Here is a 14,963-nt window from a genome sequence, read left to right on the forward strand (position 1 = left end):
TATGTAACCAATACTGCTAACGCAGATTTGTTTTAGAATCACGTTGTATGGTCACCTGCGCATTTTTGTTTCGTCTGTTTTAGCGTCGTGCCGTCCTTCACCATTTTAATGTTATTCTCTGTAGCTTATATTATATTTTAGAATGACTCAAGTGAAGTGCCCTTATATTTCCGGCTTTCTGTGAAGGGGCATTTTCATCTTTCATGCAAGTATAGTGTTCTACACAGCTGAAGCGAAAACCTATAATATAATTCAGCTGATGGCGCCCCTTACGAGGCGACACCACCTGGTAAGGCTGCTGCGTGAAACAGTTGATTGCGTTAATCCTATTTCTGTGTTCAGAAACTTTCTTTTTTATATTAAACAAAATGCCTTGTTCGTTCAAGACCTGCGCTGGTTTGACCTCATATCATCACATACACAAAGGGTGAAACAACGCAAACTCATGGCGCTAACTGCCCACACGTGTTTGGTTTAGTTTATGATATTTAACGTCCCAAAGCGACTCAGGCTATGAGAGACGCCGTAGTCGAGGACACGGTAACTTTTGACCACCTGGGGTTCTTTAATGTGCACTGACTCTCCACCGAAAAGCGGCCGCCGCAGCTGGCATTCGAGTCCGCATCCTTGGGCACAGCAGTCGAGCGCCGTAACCACTGCGCCACCTCGGCGGGGATGCCCACACGTGTCGGCGTTCACCTCTGTTGCTGGTTGACTGTCGTGGTGTATTCTTACTAAAGGTGGGGAACAGCGCGACAGAGGCTATAGGACAAAAGAATGTGTATTCTTGTTTAATCGGTGTCCCTTCCAATGTGCTCTGTTTTGCACTATTGTGAATTTGCTGCAACCAGCCCCTGCTCTTGGTCTGCTTATCTGCCACGGTGAACCAGGTGCGAGTTTTAAGAAGATGGAGGTTATGCTCCCCATCAGCGGTATTAGGGTTGGGTTCTGCAGTGAAACCTGATAGAACACGAGAACTAATCGGTTATCGGGCGTTGTTTTGCCGGTTCAAGCCTCGTATAGAATTTCCCTCGCGGCGCCTTTCAGAAGAATATTAACACTTTGAATTAATTTTAACGAATAACCTTAGCTTGAATAGATATATTGACACCGCATGCTCTTCTTTCTTTCGTAGCCTTTATTTTCTTAGACATAGGTTGAAACAAGCTCCTTCTAACGTTAAACATTTGGCATATAGCACCATGATTAGACCTAAACTTGAGTATGTGTGCATTGTCTGGTAACCTTACACAAAACCTAACATTAATGCGCTGCAGTGAACTCAACGAAAGGCTGTTCGGATTATATTTTCCACATATAGGCACCACTGACTCACCATCTACTCTAATGTTTCAGCATGGCATACAGTCCCTTGAATCTCGGCGCAGAATACAAAGGTTAAAACTTCTCTTTGTGCTAAATATAATAAATTGTCAATGGCTTTAAAATTATATCTTGAACAGGTAACGTCCAGGGCAACAAGAAATAGGCACAGTGAATCATTACACCTTATTTTGCCAGAACAAATTCTTCAAATTTTCTTTTTTTCTCGCGCGTAACTGCGGGAAATCAACTGCCTTTATCAGCATTTGGTCATGCCTTAGGAAAGAGCGTTCACTAAGTTGCTGTTTTGCTACATTGTACTTGATTAACTTCTTGTTTTGTACTTTGTTTCACACTTTCTCCTGTAATTGTTGCCCCTCCCGTAGGACCTTTCACTGCGCTTGCAGTATGTTCAAATAAAATAAGTAAATAGCTAAACTAATAAATACTATAGAGCTTGCCAGCGGGAGCTGTCAACACAAGGCTAAATGCGTCATTGTGCATTACACAGCTTGCTATACTCTGATCGCGAAAGTTCCCGGAAATTGTATGTGCACTAGGAATGCTGTGTTGGTAGCCATCGAAAACTAGAGCCCGAAAATGTGCGATGACATTGATATGCAAAGCCGGAGGGAAAGACACTATCAGGTTTCGGAAAAGCCGGTTTTCAGTTTTTACTCTGCTTGTTATCGCTAAATCTCACTCACTCTCAGTACCACCTGGATGGCTATAAATTTATATCTGCCGAAGGGCATTTAGACGCGGCGACAGTGGTGTATCCGCAGACGTCAAATCCGAAACTGCCGCGACTACGTAATGCTGGGTGCGAACTGCTGAGAATGCCATACCGCTGTGCTCGCGCAAAGGGAATTTATGGAATTTAAATACGTAAAAGATGATGTGGTCTCAAAAGTATTAACTAATGGTCGGCAAGATCACTTGTCGGGTACCACCTGCGTGCTGGCAATTTTGCGCTCACAACGCCGGATCTTCTAGATAACGGGGCCTTCAACGCTACCGCGTTATTATGATCCGAGTTAGAACTGCACTGAACTTGTGGTCATTGCTCTTTCATGCTCCTGTCCTGCCGCCCGAAAGATTCATTTTCTGCCCTTCGCCGGCGAGGCAAATGTGGCTCCCGCATTGGGTTTTTCTCTCGGCGTATGGTGATGCGATGTGTGCGCGTGCACAATGTGCCAATTCCAGGCCCCGTTGCTTCTGCCTCGCCCATCCGCAGGACGCTGGGTGCGCCGGCGTGAATAACTGAGCGGGGTCCGGTGGGAGAGGCCGCCGCGAGTTGCCCAGCAAGACCAGTGGCCACGTGCCGGCCCTGGTAACGGGAAGGGGCGTGACACACCTCGTGCATCCTGCTGATAGTACATTTTCTTGGCCTGGGCGTAACCGTGTATACTGCTGCAGAAAAAGAACAACCAGCTTGCCACGTATTTTTCATCGGGAAGCCAACGTGTTTTGAAGGAGTGTAACTCTGTCCAAATAACGCCCGCACGTGCATGCACGCATACTCGCATACCGACGCGACGCAATCACAGCCAATTCAGCATCATTGAAGGCTCGTCCGAAGAAAGAACGTAAATAAATGTGACCGTGATCTTGCAGCCTGATGAACGTGAGCCCATTAGAATTCTAAAATGTTGCTCTGGCTGGTCTGTTTTACTGTCTCTGTCTAAAACGCCACCAATGCGCTCTCAGCTGCATTTTAAGGCGAATGCCTCTCTTGGCTCATCAGTGGCATGTACGGGAATTGTCCATCAGCTGAGACTGATTCAAAGGTAATCCAGCACAAGTCACATAACATCTCAGACGAGGATCCGGTCCATAACCAATGTGCCGGTGTGCCGAAATGTGTATACAAAAAGTGAGGCCGACGTGACAGTGGTTTAAATGATATAGTGTAGTGATAAGGGATTAGTGATTCATGATTATTGATATGGGCTAATGGTTGGTGATTAGGTGTAAGGGGTTAGTGATTGGTGATTAGTGATATGGGTGTTGTTATGATGGTTCGTGAGAGAGGGGATAGCGATAAGGCGATTAGTGATAATAGAATAATGATAAGAGATTAATGGTAACGGAACAAGTGGTAGGGATCAGTAATAAGAGATTAGTTGTAATGGAGTTAGGGATAAGGGATTAGTGATGAGTGGGTTCAATTACCGTAAAGTTCTCGGGTTCGAGTACCGTCAAGGTAGTTCGAGACACGTGGCAATGCGTGTGTCACGTGACAAAGTTACGTGACAGACATGTTGAATGAGAATGGCTGTGAAAACGCCACGCGAGAGCAGCGACGCTGTGTCTCCATTCCCACACTTACAGGAACACTGCAACGAACGCGCGTCCAGGAAAGAAAATTTCCACTGTGGGGCACAAGCCCTGTCCCTGTTAGCAAAAGCTGTTTGAGAGGGGCGCGGTGTACCGTGCGCAGCAGCAACGCTCAGGCTTTCGCATTTCTCCACTGCAGATTCTGCAGTGTAGTCGGAATTTCCTTTTCTAAACGTCCTTCAACTTGAATTATTTACTAGCAGTTTGCTGTACACCCTTTATGCAGGTGAGTCTTTCGCATCCACTCCAGTCCAGGACTATCGCATTAAAACCGGAGTTTTTAGACACGCTAGAGGCAAATTTAAAAGGTAGATACCAGAAGGATTTCCCACACTTGCGACAGATGAAGAAATGAGCGCCAATGATCGACATGCACCTATTTATGACGTTCACTTTTTTTTATCATGACTACTTACAATGTGTTGAAATCGTTTCAATTCGAGAAGTGAAGAACGCTTCTAAGTTCGCGTTTGTGTCGTCCGGCGTCCTTTCCTTCCTTGTCGCTTTTGTAGTACCTGATAGCCCTTCTTTTTTCAAGGTAACGAACCAACTGGCCCCTATTTTAGCGTTATCCTACTGTTATATTGCGACCTGAGCTATAGGTAATTCACGAACTCCTGTGTGCCTTGGTTGCGGTGCATTCAAGGACTTCAGTCAGAGGAAATTCATGCATAGCGCTGCACTATGGGTCTGTCTCGACACCACGGCACGCAAAAAAAAAAAAAAAAAAAAAATCAGTCTTTCTGTACTGAATGTCTCATCAGCCTTGCTTGAAGGTAATGACATAATGAGTGCCAGAGGTTTGTACCAAATATGGCTAGCACTAATACAGCCGTTGATGAGCGGATAATACTTGAACACGCAAGCTAAAATTTGTGCTCATTAGAAACAATATATGATTACTTCTTCCAAGCGTAAGATCATCATCTCGCAGTAGGTATAATGATGTCAATGGAACACGTACTAGACGACAAAGTGCCGTCACGAACCACTGCTATACGACTCCACAGTGTTCTCTCGTATACTATATCACTTCTTTAGCCTTCATTATTAGTGTTGCTTACCTCCAAATAGCACTTATGTGCAAACCGTTAAATGCGTTAGCACTCTGCGGACGGCGTTTCTCCGAGGCACCTGAACCACGCGGCGATGTTGGCCCATGAAAAGAACAGCTTGGAATCATCTGCTTTAACTGGATGTTGTTAACTTATATGTGCAAAAAGGGAAAGGTCACCTCCCGTAAGTTGTTGCCTAGCGGTAAAATTCTATATGCTGACTCTACCACAACCTCTCGTTCCCTTTTCGAATGCAGGGATGGATCATGCCATTTCCTGGATACCAAGAATGGCTTCAAGGCGCTGCGATTGTGTTCGACGTGGTGGCTGTCTGAGGTATGTGTTCACCAGATTGATATACCAACCACCGAAATGTAGCTCTTTTCGTTATATATTGCAATGACTGTTTTTGAATACGACCATTACGTCTGGATTTATTACGTGTCTTATAAATTCTTTCAACACGTTTGTTTCATGTATTCGTTGCACGAAGCACGAACAAATAATTTGCCAGTACTTAGCAAACGTAATACACTAAAAAAAATTCTAATTTCAAATACATCTTGGTTGTACTCGTGTTGCTTACGACGTAAAAGCACTCTCTTAACACGAAATAATGGGCCCCTTCTCAATGATTTCAGTGAATATGTCTACTAGTAGCCGGCATCATATTTATGCGCAACGTATTTAAATATACGAGCGCAAATGTGCTGTCATAAAAGCAGTGTGAAGATTCCTTGTCTAAGCATATAAGGTCGTCATCATGGATTACGTTTGTTGTGACAACCGGTGGTGTCCATATGTCAGCCTCAATTTGTCTTGTAAGTTTGTCTATTCGCTTGCATATCGTCCCATTTTGCCTTGAGAAGACATTTTTACGCGCAACGACTTACTCTAAGATAAGCTTTTCTCCAGCACTTAATATTCAAGGTGAGCTTGGACGTGATCGAACCGGGAAAATTACCAAGTGTGCAGCAGTTGTGTAATCTTTCTTGAAGCCTTCATAAAACATTTATTTTTTCGAGCATCTCAGTCACCTATACCGATGAGGCGTAATAAACGGCATGGCATCGTGATATTTCTGAAGGTTTGAGCATTGTCGCTGCGGGAATTGCTGACATGAATGAATATTCAGTTGCTTCATTAACGCATACAGCGCCACACGTGTCCCCTAAGCCAGCATAGTGATTTGAGCCGCAGTTTTGCAACAAGCATAGGCTTCACAGTGCCCTCCGCTATTCAGGGCAGTTTGCAAACAGGCCGCCTGTGCACGTGTCAGCGTTTCCTTGTCTGGACGCAATGCCGCAGGAAGTGCTGCCTGCCTCCGGTATCGACGAGCTCATCCTGGGAATGGCGTCGCAGATCGCCGAAAAAGAAGACCACATCCTTTGCTCTGACGTCAGAGGTGAGATGCTACGTGAGGGGGCATCGTCGCTGAACCGGGCTGCGACTTTTTGGAGCTGGGCCTGCGTGTACGTGGGCTATTAAATATAGAAGGCGGCTTTCTCAGAATTTGTTGTTGAAACCTGCAAGGTTGCTCAGTTTCAGCCCAGCACTCCCGTATCTTAGGACGACATAACTTGCACAGCGCTACCTTTTAAACCAATAGCGTTGATTCCCCCACCAGCCGGAAAATCCGACGCAGTCATTAACGGCGTTGTGAGTGAAAAGTCTTGAGCATGCATCTCTATAGCTGGCAGGTGATATTGCAGAGCATTGATAGTCGACAAATTCATGATAGCTCCGGACAACTTGTACAGCGCTTTTGAGACTAGACGGTAAGGAGGGAATCGAATCTGGGAAGCTTCTATACTGAGGCCAGATAGGCACGTTCGCAGGGCTTCGTTAAAACGACATAGGTTGCAGTTGAGGGTGCATGCGCTTCATTTGCATTTCTCTCTTTTTTATTCTAAAACGTCAAATACTCCTCTTTAGCAGCATTAAGTCATGATAGCACTACAAGTACAGGTAAGTACAAATATGGACAGACTGCACGAAATACGGGATAACTGCAGAGCTACATACAAGATATAGCTGACGCCGCCCGAGTGTTGTCGATATAGGCACAATGCACCCTGCCTAATATCCGATCCTGCTGGCCCCGTACTGTCTATTTTTGAGCATATCTCTACCCCCCCCCCCCCCTCCCCTATATGAAAATATGTTAAAGAACAACTGCCACAATGCTAGGAATCGGGCCGTGAAACTGTCGGTCAAGAAGCAGACGTTTTACAACTAATTATTAGCTTTGCCGCCAGACCGCACCATAAGTAAAAATTAATGTCGCCGCGTTGACGCTAACGCTGAAATCTGTAATGTAGATTTCATAAGTGCTGCGTTTAATGATTGGGGGCTGTTTCGTTAAACTTAACGCAACGTTGTCAGAGGTTAACGACTGTCATGCCTCGCTAACTTAAATGCAGTTCCCTGTGTTGTAGTCGCGAACAAATCCATATCACAGGTTCTATTAGCAATTCAGGTTGTTATTTCATATGCAGATTTGCACACCGAAATTAATAAAAACGCTCCATAACAGCAAGGATTAAGCTCGCTCTCTTCAAGTAGTCTTGAGGCGTTTATTCTGTATCGGAGATCGGTTCAAAAGAGGACTGCCTCCCAATAGTCTATATAATCTTGCTTCAATGACTCTGTCTTTAAGCGTGGTATGTTTATTTATTTATTTATTTATTTGTACCCTCAGGGCTTACAAGAAGCGTTATAGAGGGGAGGGGCTTTTGCACATCATTATATAAATGAAATACAAAGAAGATGAAGAACATAATTGCATCGGCAAAATAGAGACAAATGAGTAATATGGCAACTGAACAAAATAGATAAACAAACAGTAGGATAAACAAACAATAGGAAACAAACAGTTGTTTGTTTCCATGGCCAGTTTGTCCGCTTGAATGCAGAAAAAAGGCAACCCGGTCATTACCGAGTCAATGGGGCGTTCAACATTCCGAAAACGAAGCTTCCAGTTGCATGGAGCTAGACTTGAAGGCAGTCGGAACCGAAACAAAAAAAATGGCATCGTAGGTAAAAAAAAAAAAAAAATGGCTTTGGCGAAACGCCCTCCAAGATAAAGTCGTCGAGAAACATGCTCTAAACTCTGGCATTGCTAAAGGCATCGAGAAATGTTGTGGTCGGCAATTAGAGGCTCCAATAGTACTCCACTCCAATAGTTCGGTCCGCAGTATTGTGTAAATAAAAATAAATAAGTAAATAGATATCGCTTAAAAGTTGTCTGCTACATAATGATTCTGACACGCGTAAGAGTAGAAAAACAACAGCAAAGATGGCAACTCAATTAAATGTCTTGATCCAGGAACGATCTCTCGTTTTATGTAATGCAAAAGACGGTTCTTTTTCATGCACACATGCCAGGGTTCTTAAAGATACAGAGCGCCTCAAGGATTTCCCTCTCTTCCCGGAAACCCTTGAGGCGTACTGTGTCGCTAAGAACTAGACACGTTTGTGGCGAAATCGTCTGTTGATTTACGTAACACGATATAGCGTTCCTGGATAAATGCACCTAATTGCATTGTTATCTTTGATGTTTTTAGGCAGTCTTCATTTTAAGAAGCTTTCAAGTTTTTTCTTTTTTTTTTTTTTTATGGAAGGTACTCATCTTTCCCGTTATACAAATGGCGGCCACTTTTCGGCTGCGCAATTCTGTGATTTTTCCATGCCCCTCCCCCAGCTATCAAACACATGCTGCCTCTCATCCTCGTTCTTAAACGTGGGGATGTGATTCTCGTCTCTCTGCGCTACCACTTGCTAGTCATGGCAAGTGGCGCTTCGCTCTGCTACCACCTTCCACGACTGGTCACTTGAGCCACTTACTGCACTGACTACAACGCAAACGAAGCGCAATTCAGGAACGGGCGCCCAAGAGCTGAGCTATAAAGGAAAAACGCAATGAGCCTAATTACAGCGCTTGTGAGTTATTGCTCATACATATCTGAACATTATCAGCTACGAATCACGTCGCAACTATCTCAGGCTGTTACTTAATTACCCTATCAAAAGCATTGTGCTTGTTTGCTGTCAGGGAGCCAGACCTGTAAATTAAACGTATGTGAATGTAACAAAATACTGAACTCACAGTGAGTGCATGCGTGCCGATAGCACCAGGAGATAAAAAGCTTAAGCGAGTTGTCTTACATGTTCTTTCGACGTTGCAAATCGGAAAGACTGCAGCCTGGCTTTCTGTGCGTGTCGTCTGCAGAGAAGCGCAATGTGTAGATGGCGTCAGTGATTCACGTCCCGGATTCTTTAAGCTGTTTATAGACACAGCGATGGCGTAGATAGTTTTGGCATTAGTGACTCAGGGCCTCCGGCCACACTCGAACTATATATGCGATATGCTTTCGACAGTTTCCAGGCGCCTGCTTTTTTTTTTCTTTTTTTGGGTGCTTACGAATACCTTGACAGAAGGCGGTGCTCTCCTTATCAAAGAAAGATCCCTAACGGGCTCGCGCAACGGCATAAAACTTGGAAGAGTAGGGGCGGGGCACTTAATCGCGGATTAAGTGCTATAATGGGGCATATAGAACAGCGTTTTGCGCTCTTGTGCACTACCACAGAGCACACACGGTAGGAAGACATTTCAGTGATCTCCTTCAATTTTAGTAAGTGCATTCATTTCATCCAAGAGGTATCCACATGCAAGGCATATCACATGGAGTTCTTTTGTCCGTTTCTCTGGCTTAGGTACCGAACCACTCCGTTCATGAACCGCGTGTCACGGTGAACGTGTTTTAAACTGAGGTTCTGTCTCTCATCTGCGCCTTTATCCCACCACTGGCCACGGCTGTGCCACTTGAATTTGTTGGTGGCCGCTGGAAACAGCAGTCTCGGTTGTTCTCATGTTTCCGGGCGCTGACGCCTTCCTTGGCTTCTTCTTCGCTCTTAATCCACATTGCTTTTGATTACCTGGTCCTTTGTTCCTCGTCGGCTCGACGTCTCGTTCATTTCGCCTCCGCGTTCCTCTCTCGTTACATCTCCCATGCTTCTGCACTCCAATCTCTCATTTCGGCGCTGGCTTCCCGCATCAACCGTTCGACCTCAGCTTCCTTAGCAACTGCTCCTGGTCTGCGACGTCAACGACGCTCGCTGTTCACAGTAGCACCACCGCGCTTCTTGTGTCTTCGTGTGACACAGTTCGGGTATCTCAAGCTGCGCCGACGCATTCCGAAGCGCGCGATGGGCCTGCCTCCAGTTCCATGACTGCAGCAACTTGCTCCCATATGTAACTTGCATGCAACCACGCACAGCTTCCATTTTACGCCGAGCCCTTAACGCGCTCGACCGTGTAATGTGCTCAGCGAACCTGCCAACAAGTCTTTGTCACATGGTCTAATGACATAACGCACTTCAACCACCAATAAGCGCTCGGAAGCGTCATCTGGTCTGATGACGTCACAGTGTGACTACTCCGGCATGCCTCATTCAAAGGGAAACCGAGTGCGGCGCATTCAGTGGGCACCTTCCTCCGCTTCTATAGTGGCCAGTGCACCGCCGCCACGAATGCTCCCACTGGGGGATGCCAGGAATCACGCGTTGCCTGGGGCCACGAGCCGCTCATCATGGGTCGCCACTCACGACTCGGTCATGCTGCTCCATTTGTGCCGGCTTTTCTCCCTCTGGGTATCATGCACAGCTACTCCACGCCTGCTCACGACCCGGCTGTTCGACGAAATTCTTGGGCGCTTGCAGCCTAATTCGTGTTGAGACGAATTCAGGAGTAACGTCGATCCTGAGAACCTATCCAGTGATTATAGAGAAAGTAAGAAGCACACCTCTCGCATACTGGGAAACCGACTGTAGCTAGTTTTCTTTTACTTTTATGCTACCGCTCGTTTTTACATCTTTAGGTTTAGTGCGTTTGTTATCGGCATTAGAGTTACAACAAAATCGGAACCAGCACCTGATGTCCCAGCTGATAGGCTGACGTGCACAAAATAGTCAGAAATTTCTAAATTTGTGATGTTCTCTTTCGAGCGCCGCGTTTTGTTGCACTGAATTTATAGCTATTATGATTGTGTCACCAGCGGCTAAAGGAGCCTAGTGGTCAGGAAGATTGAGCAACCAATTATGCACTACCCATCATCCATTAAGAAGGACTGCGCAAGTGCCCATCGAAGACGGAAGCCTGATGAAGCTCATTATTCCCGAGGGCCCAACACATAGCTTTCCACTGCACACGCATTAGCAAAGAACAGAGCGCATTTGTGCCCACAGGCAGGCGCTGTTCACTAGGGGAACTAGTCCTCGCGAGAAAGCAGCTTTTGTCGGACACACCTCAAGTCTGCAGCAGCTATACACACAATTGCTTCGCTACAGAAAGTAGTCCGCTGTTAAATTATTCCTGGTTGCCTAACAGAAGCTAACCATTAAAACAAGATAAGAATTTCAATGCGCCTGTATAAAACACACATCGAATTTATCAATAACAAATTTCGTGTGCTGTTCAGCGTAGTACACATGTCGTGTATAGTGGACCATAACTAGAAATTGCCGTTTTTCTTAATAAATTTGTATCCTAACATTGCTCCTGGGGTGTCGCTGCTCTTCTCTCCTTGTCGCAGACAAGCTGTTCGGTCCTGTGGAGTTTACGCGTCGCGACCTCGCGGCACTGGACATTATGCGGGGCCGGGACAATGGGCTACCCGACTACAACACCGTCAGACGTCACCTGGGTCTGCCGCCTGTCACCACCTGGACGGAGATCAACGAGAAGTTGGCCAGCACGAACCCCGAGGCGAGTAACGCCGGACTTTACCTGCGCGCATTGCCGGCGGCTGTAACAGTTGTCATACTTGGCATTATCACTCACGATACAAGCTGCAGGAACGCGAACATTTCTAGTTTGTCAATTCGTAACAGTATTGCATAAATTGCTTTTACAAAGATGCTTCTCAAAGTACACTAAAGGACCTATTAGCATAAATGCAGGCGATAGCCTTAAATAATGCTATTTGAGACGCCAGCTCTATCCGAAACCCAATGAAAATTTTCAATGCACAGGCTGGCAAAATATTTTTGTATGTTGTTGTTGATCTTTTGTATGCGTCCGGTTACGTGAGAACGTTCGCTCTTATGCGTTTAAATGCTACCAAATTTGTTAACGTAACTGTGTAGTAACATACATAATCATCGTTACTTTGTAACTTTTAAGAATGTTTCTGCCAAGTAGGCGTCAGTGACGTTAAACTAAGCTTATGATATGGGTGCGAGTCGCAGAACGAGATCACAAGGCTTTGTTTGTTCACTCAGGCCCGCTTCAAGTAGTAACCAAATGCGCTCCACTAAATTGAAGTGTTTAGCTAGGGTACAGCCTGACAAATTTCTTGGATGCACGGTTGGCGCCCGTGTAAACCACTTGCGTACTCCAAGTATAAACCCGCGTATCCTACTCTTCATGAGAGCACAAGTATCTCGGTTTCACCATTTCCACACAGGAACATGACCAAGTGTAGCGTGCTTACGTTGCAAGAAACACGAGCATCAGTCACTGCGGTTTTTACGCCGATGTCCCAGCTGATGTGGCTTATTGCGCAAGAGTTGCGATGCGAACCGAAAATGGAGCTGAGAACACGACCGATGAGCGCGCGTTACGCCTAGCAAATCAGTGGATCTTAGCCAACATTTTTATTTATTGGCCCACAAGCCCCAACCAAGTTCTACTCTTGATTTTATTGCAACCGTAGAAAATATTGAAATTAATTTGTTCCGTGGTGGACGGTTGTCCTTCAATGACATTCGTGGGCAAGCTTGCGGCCGAGTTGGTTGTTCACAACTGCGGAAAACAGCGAGAAATCAAGACCAGAAATGGCGCACAAAGACAAAAAATTGTTGGGCTTTTGCGCGCCCTTTCCCGTCCTGTGTTGATTTTGCGCTGTTCTGAACAGACCCACCAGTGTTTCATGTCAGCCGTATATGCTGCCATTGGCGCCGCTGCAGTAGCTGATTGCACACAGATCGACGTGTAGATGTGTTTAACATAAAAACAAGGAAACAACGTTGTAGCTTGAGGTTAAAAAGATCGTGTTCCAGGGGCCATCCATCTTTCATGCCGACTGTAATGATCCTCGGACAATTATTGCTGCCGTGGGACAGTGCCGGACAAGGCGCCTTGTCCGTCTCTGATCGGGCGCCTCGTTGCGGCGTGATCGATGCCCATCAGATGAGAGGAGGAAGGTGCGCTGATAGCGTGTCGCGGAAGCTCAGACGGGTCATTGCCGAAGCGATTTGTTAATAAACTTGGCAGTCTATCTGCCAGTCGCGCTGTTAGCCGCTGGCTCGGTACTCCACCCAACTCATTTGTGCCACTTAGCGGCAGCCTCGGGCGGTCGCGCCGATGTGTCCGCGATACATCAAACTGCGTCAGATATTGAGCCAATAATACAACTCTCCCGTGAAGGATCACCGCTGGATCGGCGACCTTGCCCGGACATGCCTTTCACGTTTTCTTCGTTTTTATGAGTGGGGTTTTTCCTTGTGTCTTCAAGCTGAACCTGCCGCCAGTGCTCTGTACCGGAGTCCTGCTTATTCCCCTCCTCTCGTCACTGACCTAAGAGGAGCATTAGCGTGTCTTTGGCTAAAAAAATGTTGTTTTCATTTTTCGAGGTTATTTCCGACGTAGCCGTTTTTTTTCGATGCGCGCTATAGGGCCCATGAAATGCTATTTACTGGAATTTACTAGAACTCTTTCCGCAATGCAAAAAACATTTAAGCTAACTTCATTACGAAAGAACATGTGGGCGATCAAAAATAATGCCCCTACTCTTCCCTCTCAACTAAACCCACGCTGGCGCTCAAGAAAAAAAGTCGCGGCGGGGCCGCACCACGCCCCGTCCCGCTAGGTTAACGTGGGAGCGTCCAGTGAGCGGGCACGCCCCTTCTGACGTCAGCGGGGGAGGCTTGCGTGAGGCGAGCGAGCTGTCGCCAGGACCAGTTTTAAACCTTATTCTGAAATTATTGGCCCCACGTAAAACTTTCAAATCTGACTCGAATGATCAGAAATACCACCTCTGTGAACTGCTTGCATTAGAATTTTATCCCAAGTAGCATTGTGCCACTATCATTAGATACCGGCGCAATTCGTAATGCTGTGGGCGCAGGTAAGTTTTTTTCCCAGGAAAAAAGGCATGCACATGTAGTCAATTTCTATCCCGAGGAATTGAACACATTCGCATGTACGTAGTGCCAGAACACAAAGCAACTTTTTCATGTGGCAGTTTTCTCTCTTGCAGTGTAGCAGAGCCCCACACTCAAAAAGGAAGCGTATTTTGCTGTTCATCGTAAGGGAACCCGGCGACGAGTTTCTCAGCCTAAAGTTTTCGCTCATATGCAGTTCTTCAATCAGCGTAGAGATTCATTTTGAGAAGAACGAAAATCTGAGCTATTGGTGCATTTCAAAATCAAAAAACAGCGTCGCTACTTGGGACAAACAGAGGAGAATAACGGACAAACGCTGTTTTTTATTTTTTTTTTAACAACTGAAGTTTATTTGAAAAACGCACAGGTAATATACTTTTTTTTCCCAAGGACCAGGACGCATGCGCACCCAAACAAGCAGCAGTCTAATCATGTGAATCCAGATATACAATTTCGCTATCATGAAGGAGAACCGATGGCGTTCTCACGCAACTATGCCCTTTCCTATGAATGTGACATGCTTCAGATAACTCCCTGGTTAGTTGGTCCTTATGCCTGTAGATTATATTAGTGTTGTTAAAAACAGGTGCGCATAGTTTTTTACCAGGGAATTTTGGATCACTTTTCAAAGTGCACTTCCTGTAGTGCAGGGCAAGGTTGGAAGACGGGGCATTTTTCAATGATCTATCATGTTGGCGTAGATGAGGGTCGATACATTCACCTGTTTGGCCTACATACCTCTTTCCGCAAGAAAATTTCCGCAGATTTATTTTATTTTGTTTTATTTACCAATACCACACAGGCCTCAAGAGAGACATCAGCCAGGGATCAGCCAAAACGTACTTCACTAAAAGTTAAGCTGTCGCTTTGCGCAGTATAATATATAGACATCGGCGGCTGCGGCTGCAGCGCATTTCAAATGCTTACAAAGACAGCTTGCAGTGTGCAAACCACGCATTTGCGTTTGGTTTGATCCCTCCTAAATGAGTTGCGTATGCGCCTAATCTCAGTTGGATTACTGTGGCCTTTTGGGATAGAAAATTATCTTTTTTATTCCACTACAGGTGGCCGAAGTCGAAC

At 45.8% G+C, this 14,963-nt stretch overlaps 1 protein-coding gene across 3 annotated transcripts in view; it reads left to right on the forward strand.

Moving 5' to 3' along the window:
- Duox (dual oxidase) overlaps window positions 1-14,963 on the forward strand; it is a 256,715-nt gene that overhangs the window by 171,910 nt on the left and 69,842 nt on the right. For all 3 annotated transcript variants that reach the window (XM_084595542.1, XM_084595541.1, XM_084595543.1), the window contains exons 9-11: window positions 4,976-5,054; window positions 6,027-6,123; window positions 11,312-11,484. In XM_084595542.1, coding sequence (XP_084451668.1) covers window positions 4,976-5,054; window positions 6,027-6,123; window positions 11,312-11,484 — 349 coding nt within the window. The remainder of the gene's footprint in view (window positions 1-4,975; window positions 5,055-6,026; window positions 6,124-11,311; window positions 11,485-14,963) is intronic.

The sequence above is a fragment of the Amblyomma maculatum genome, chromosome 2 (genome assembly GCF_055883805.1).
Source record: "Amblyomma maculatum isolate TAMU_Amacu chromosome 2, ASM5588380v1, whole genome shotgun sequence".
In the NCBI taxonomy this organism is placed as follows: domain Eukaryota; kingdom Metazoa; phylum Arthropoda; class Arachnida; order Ixodida; family Ixodidae; genus Amblyomma; species Amblyomma maculatum.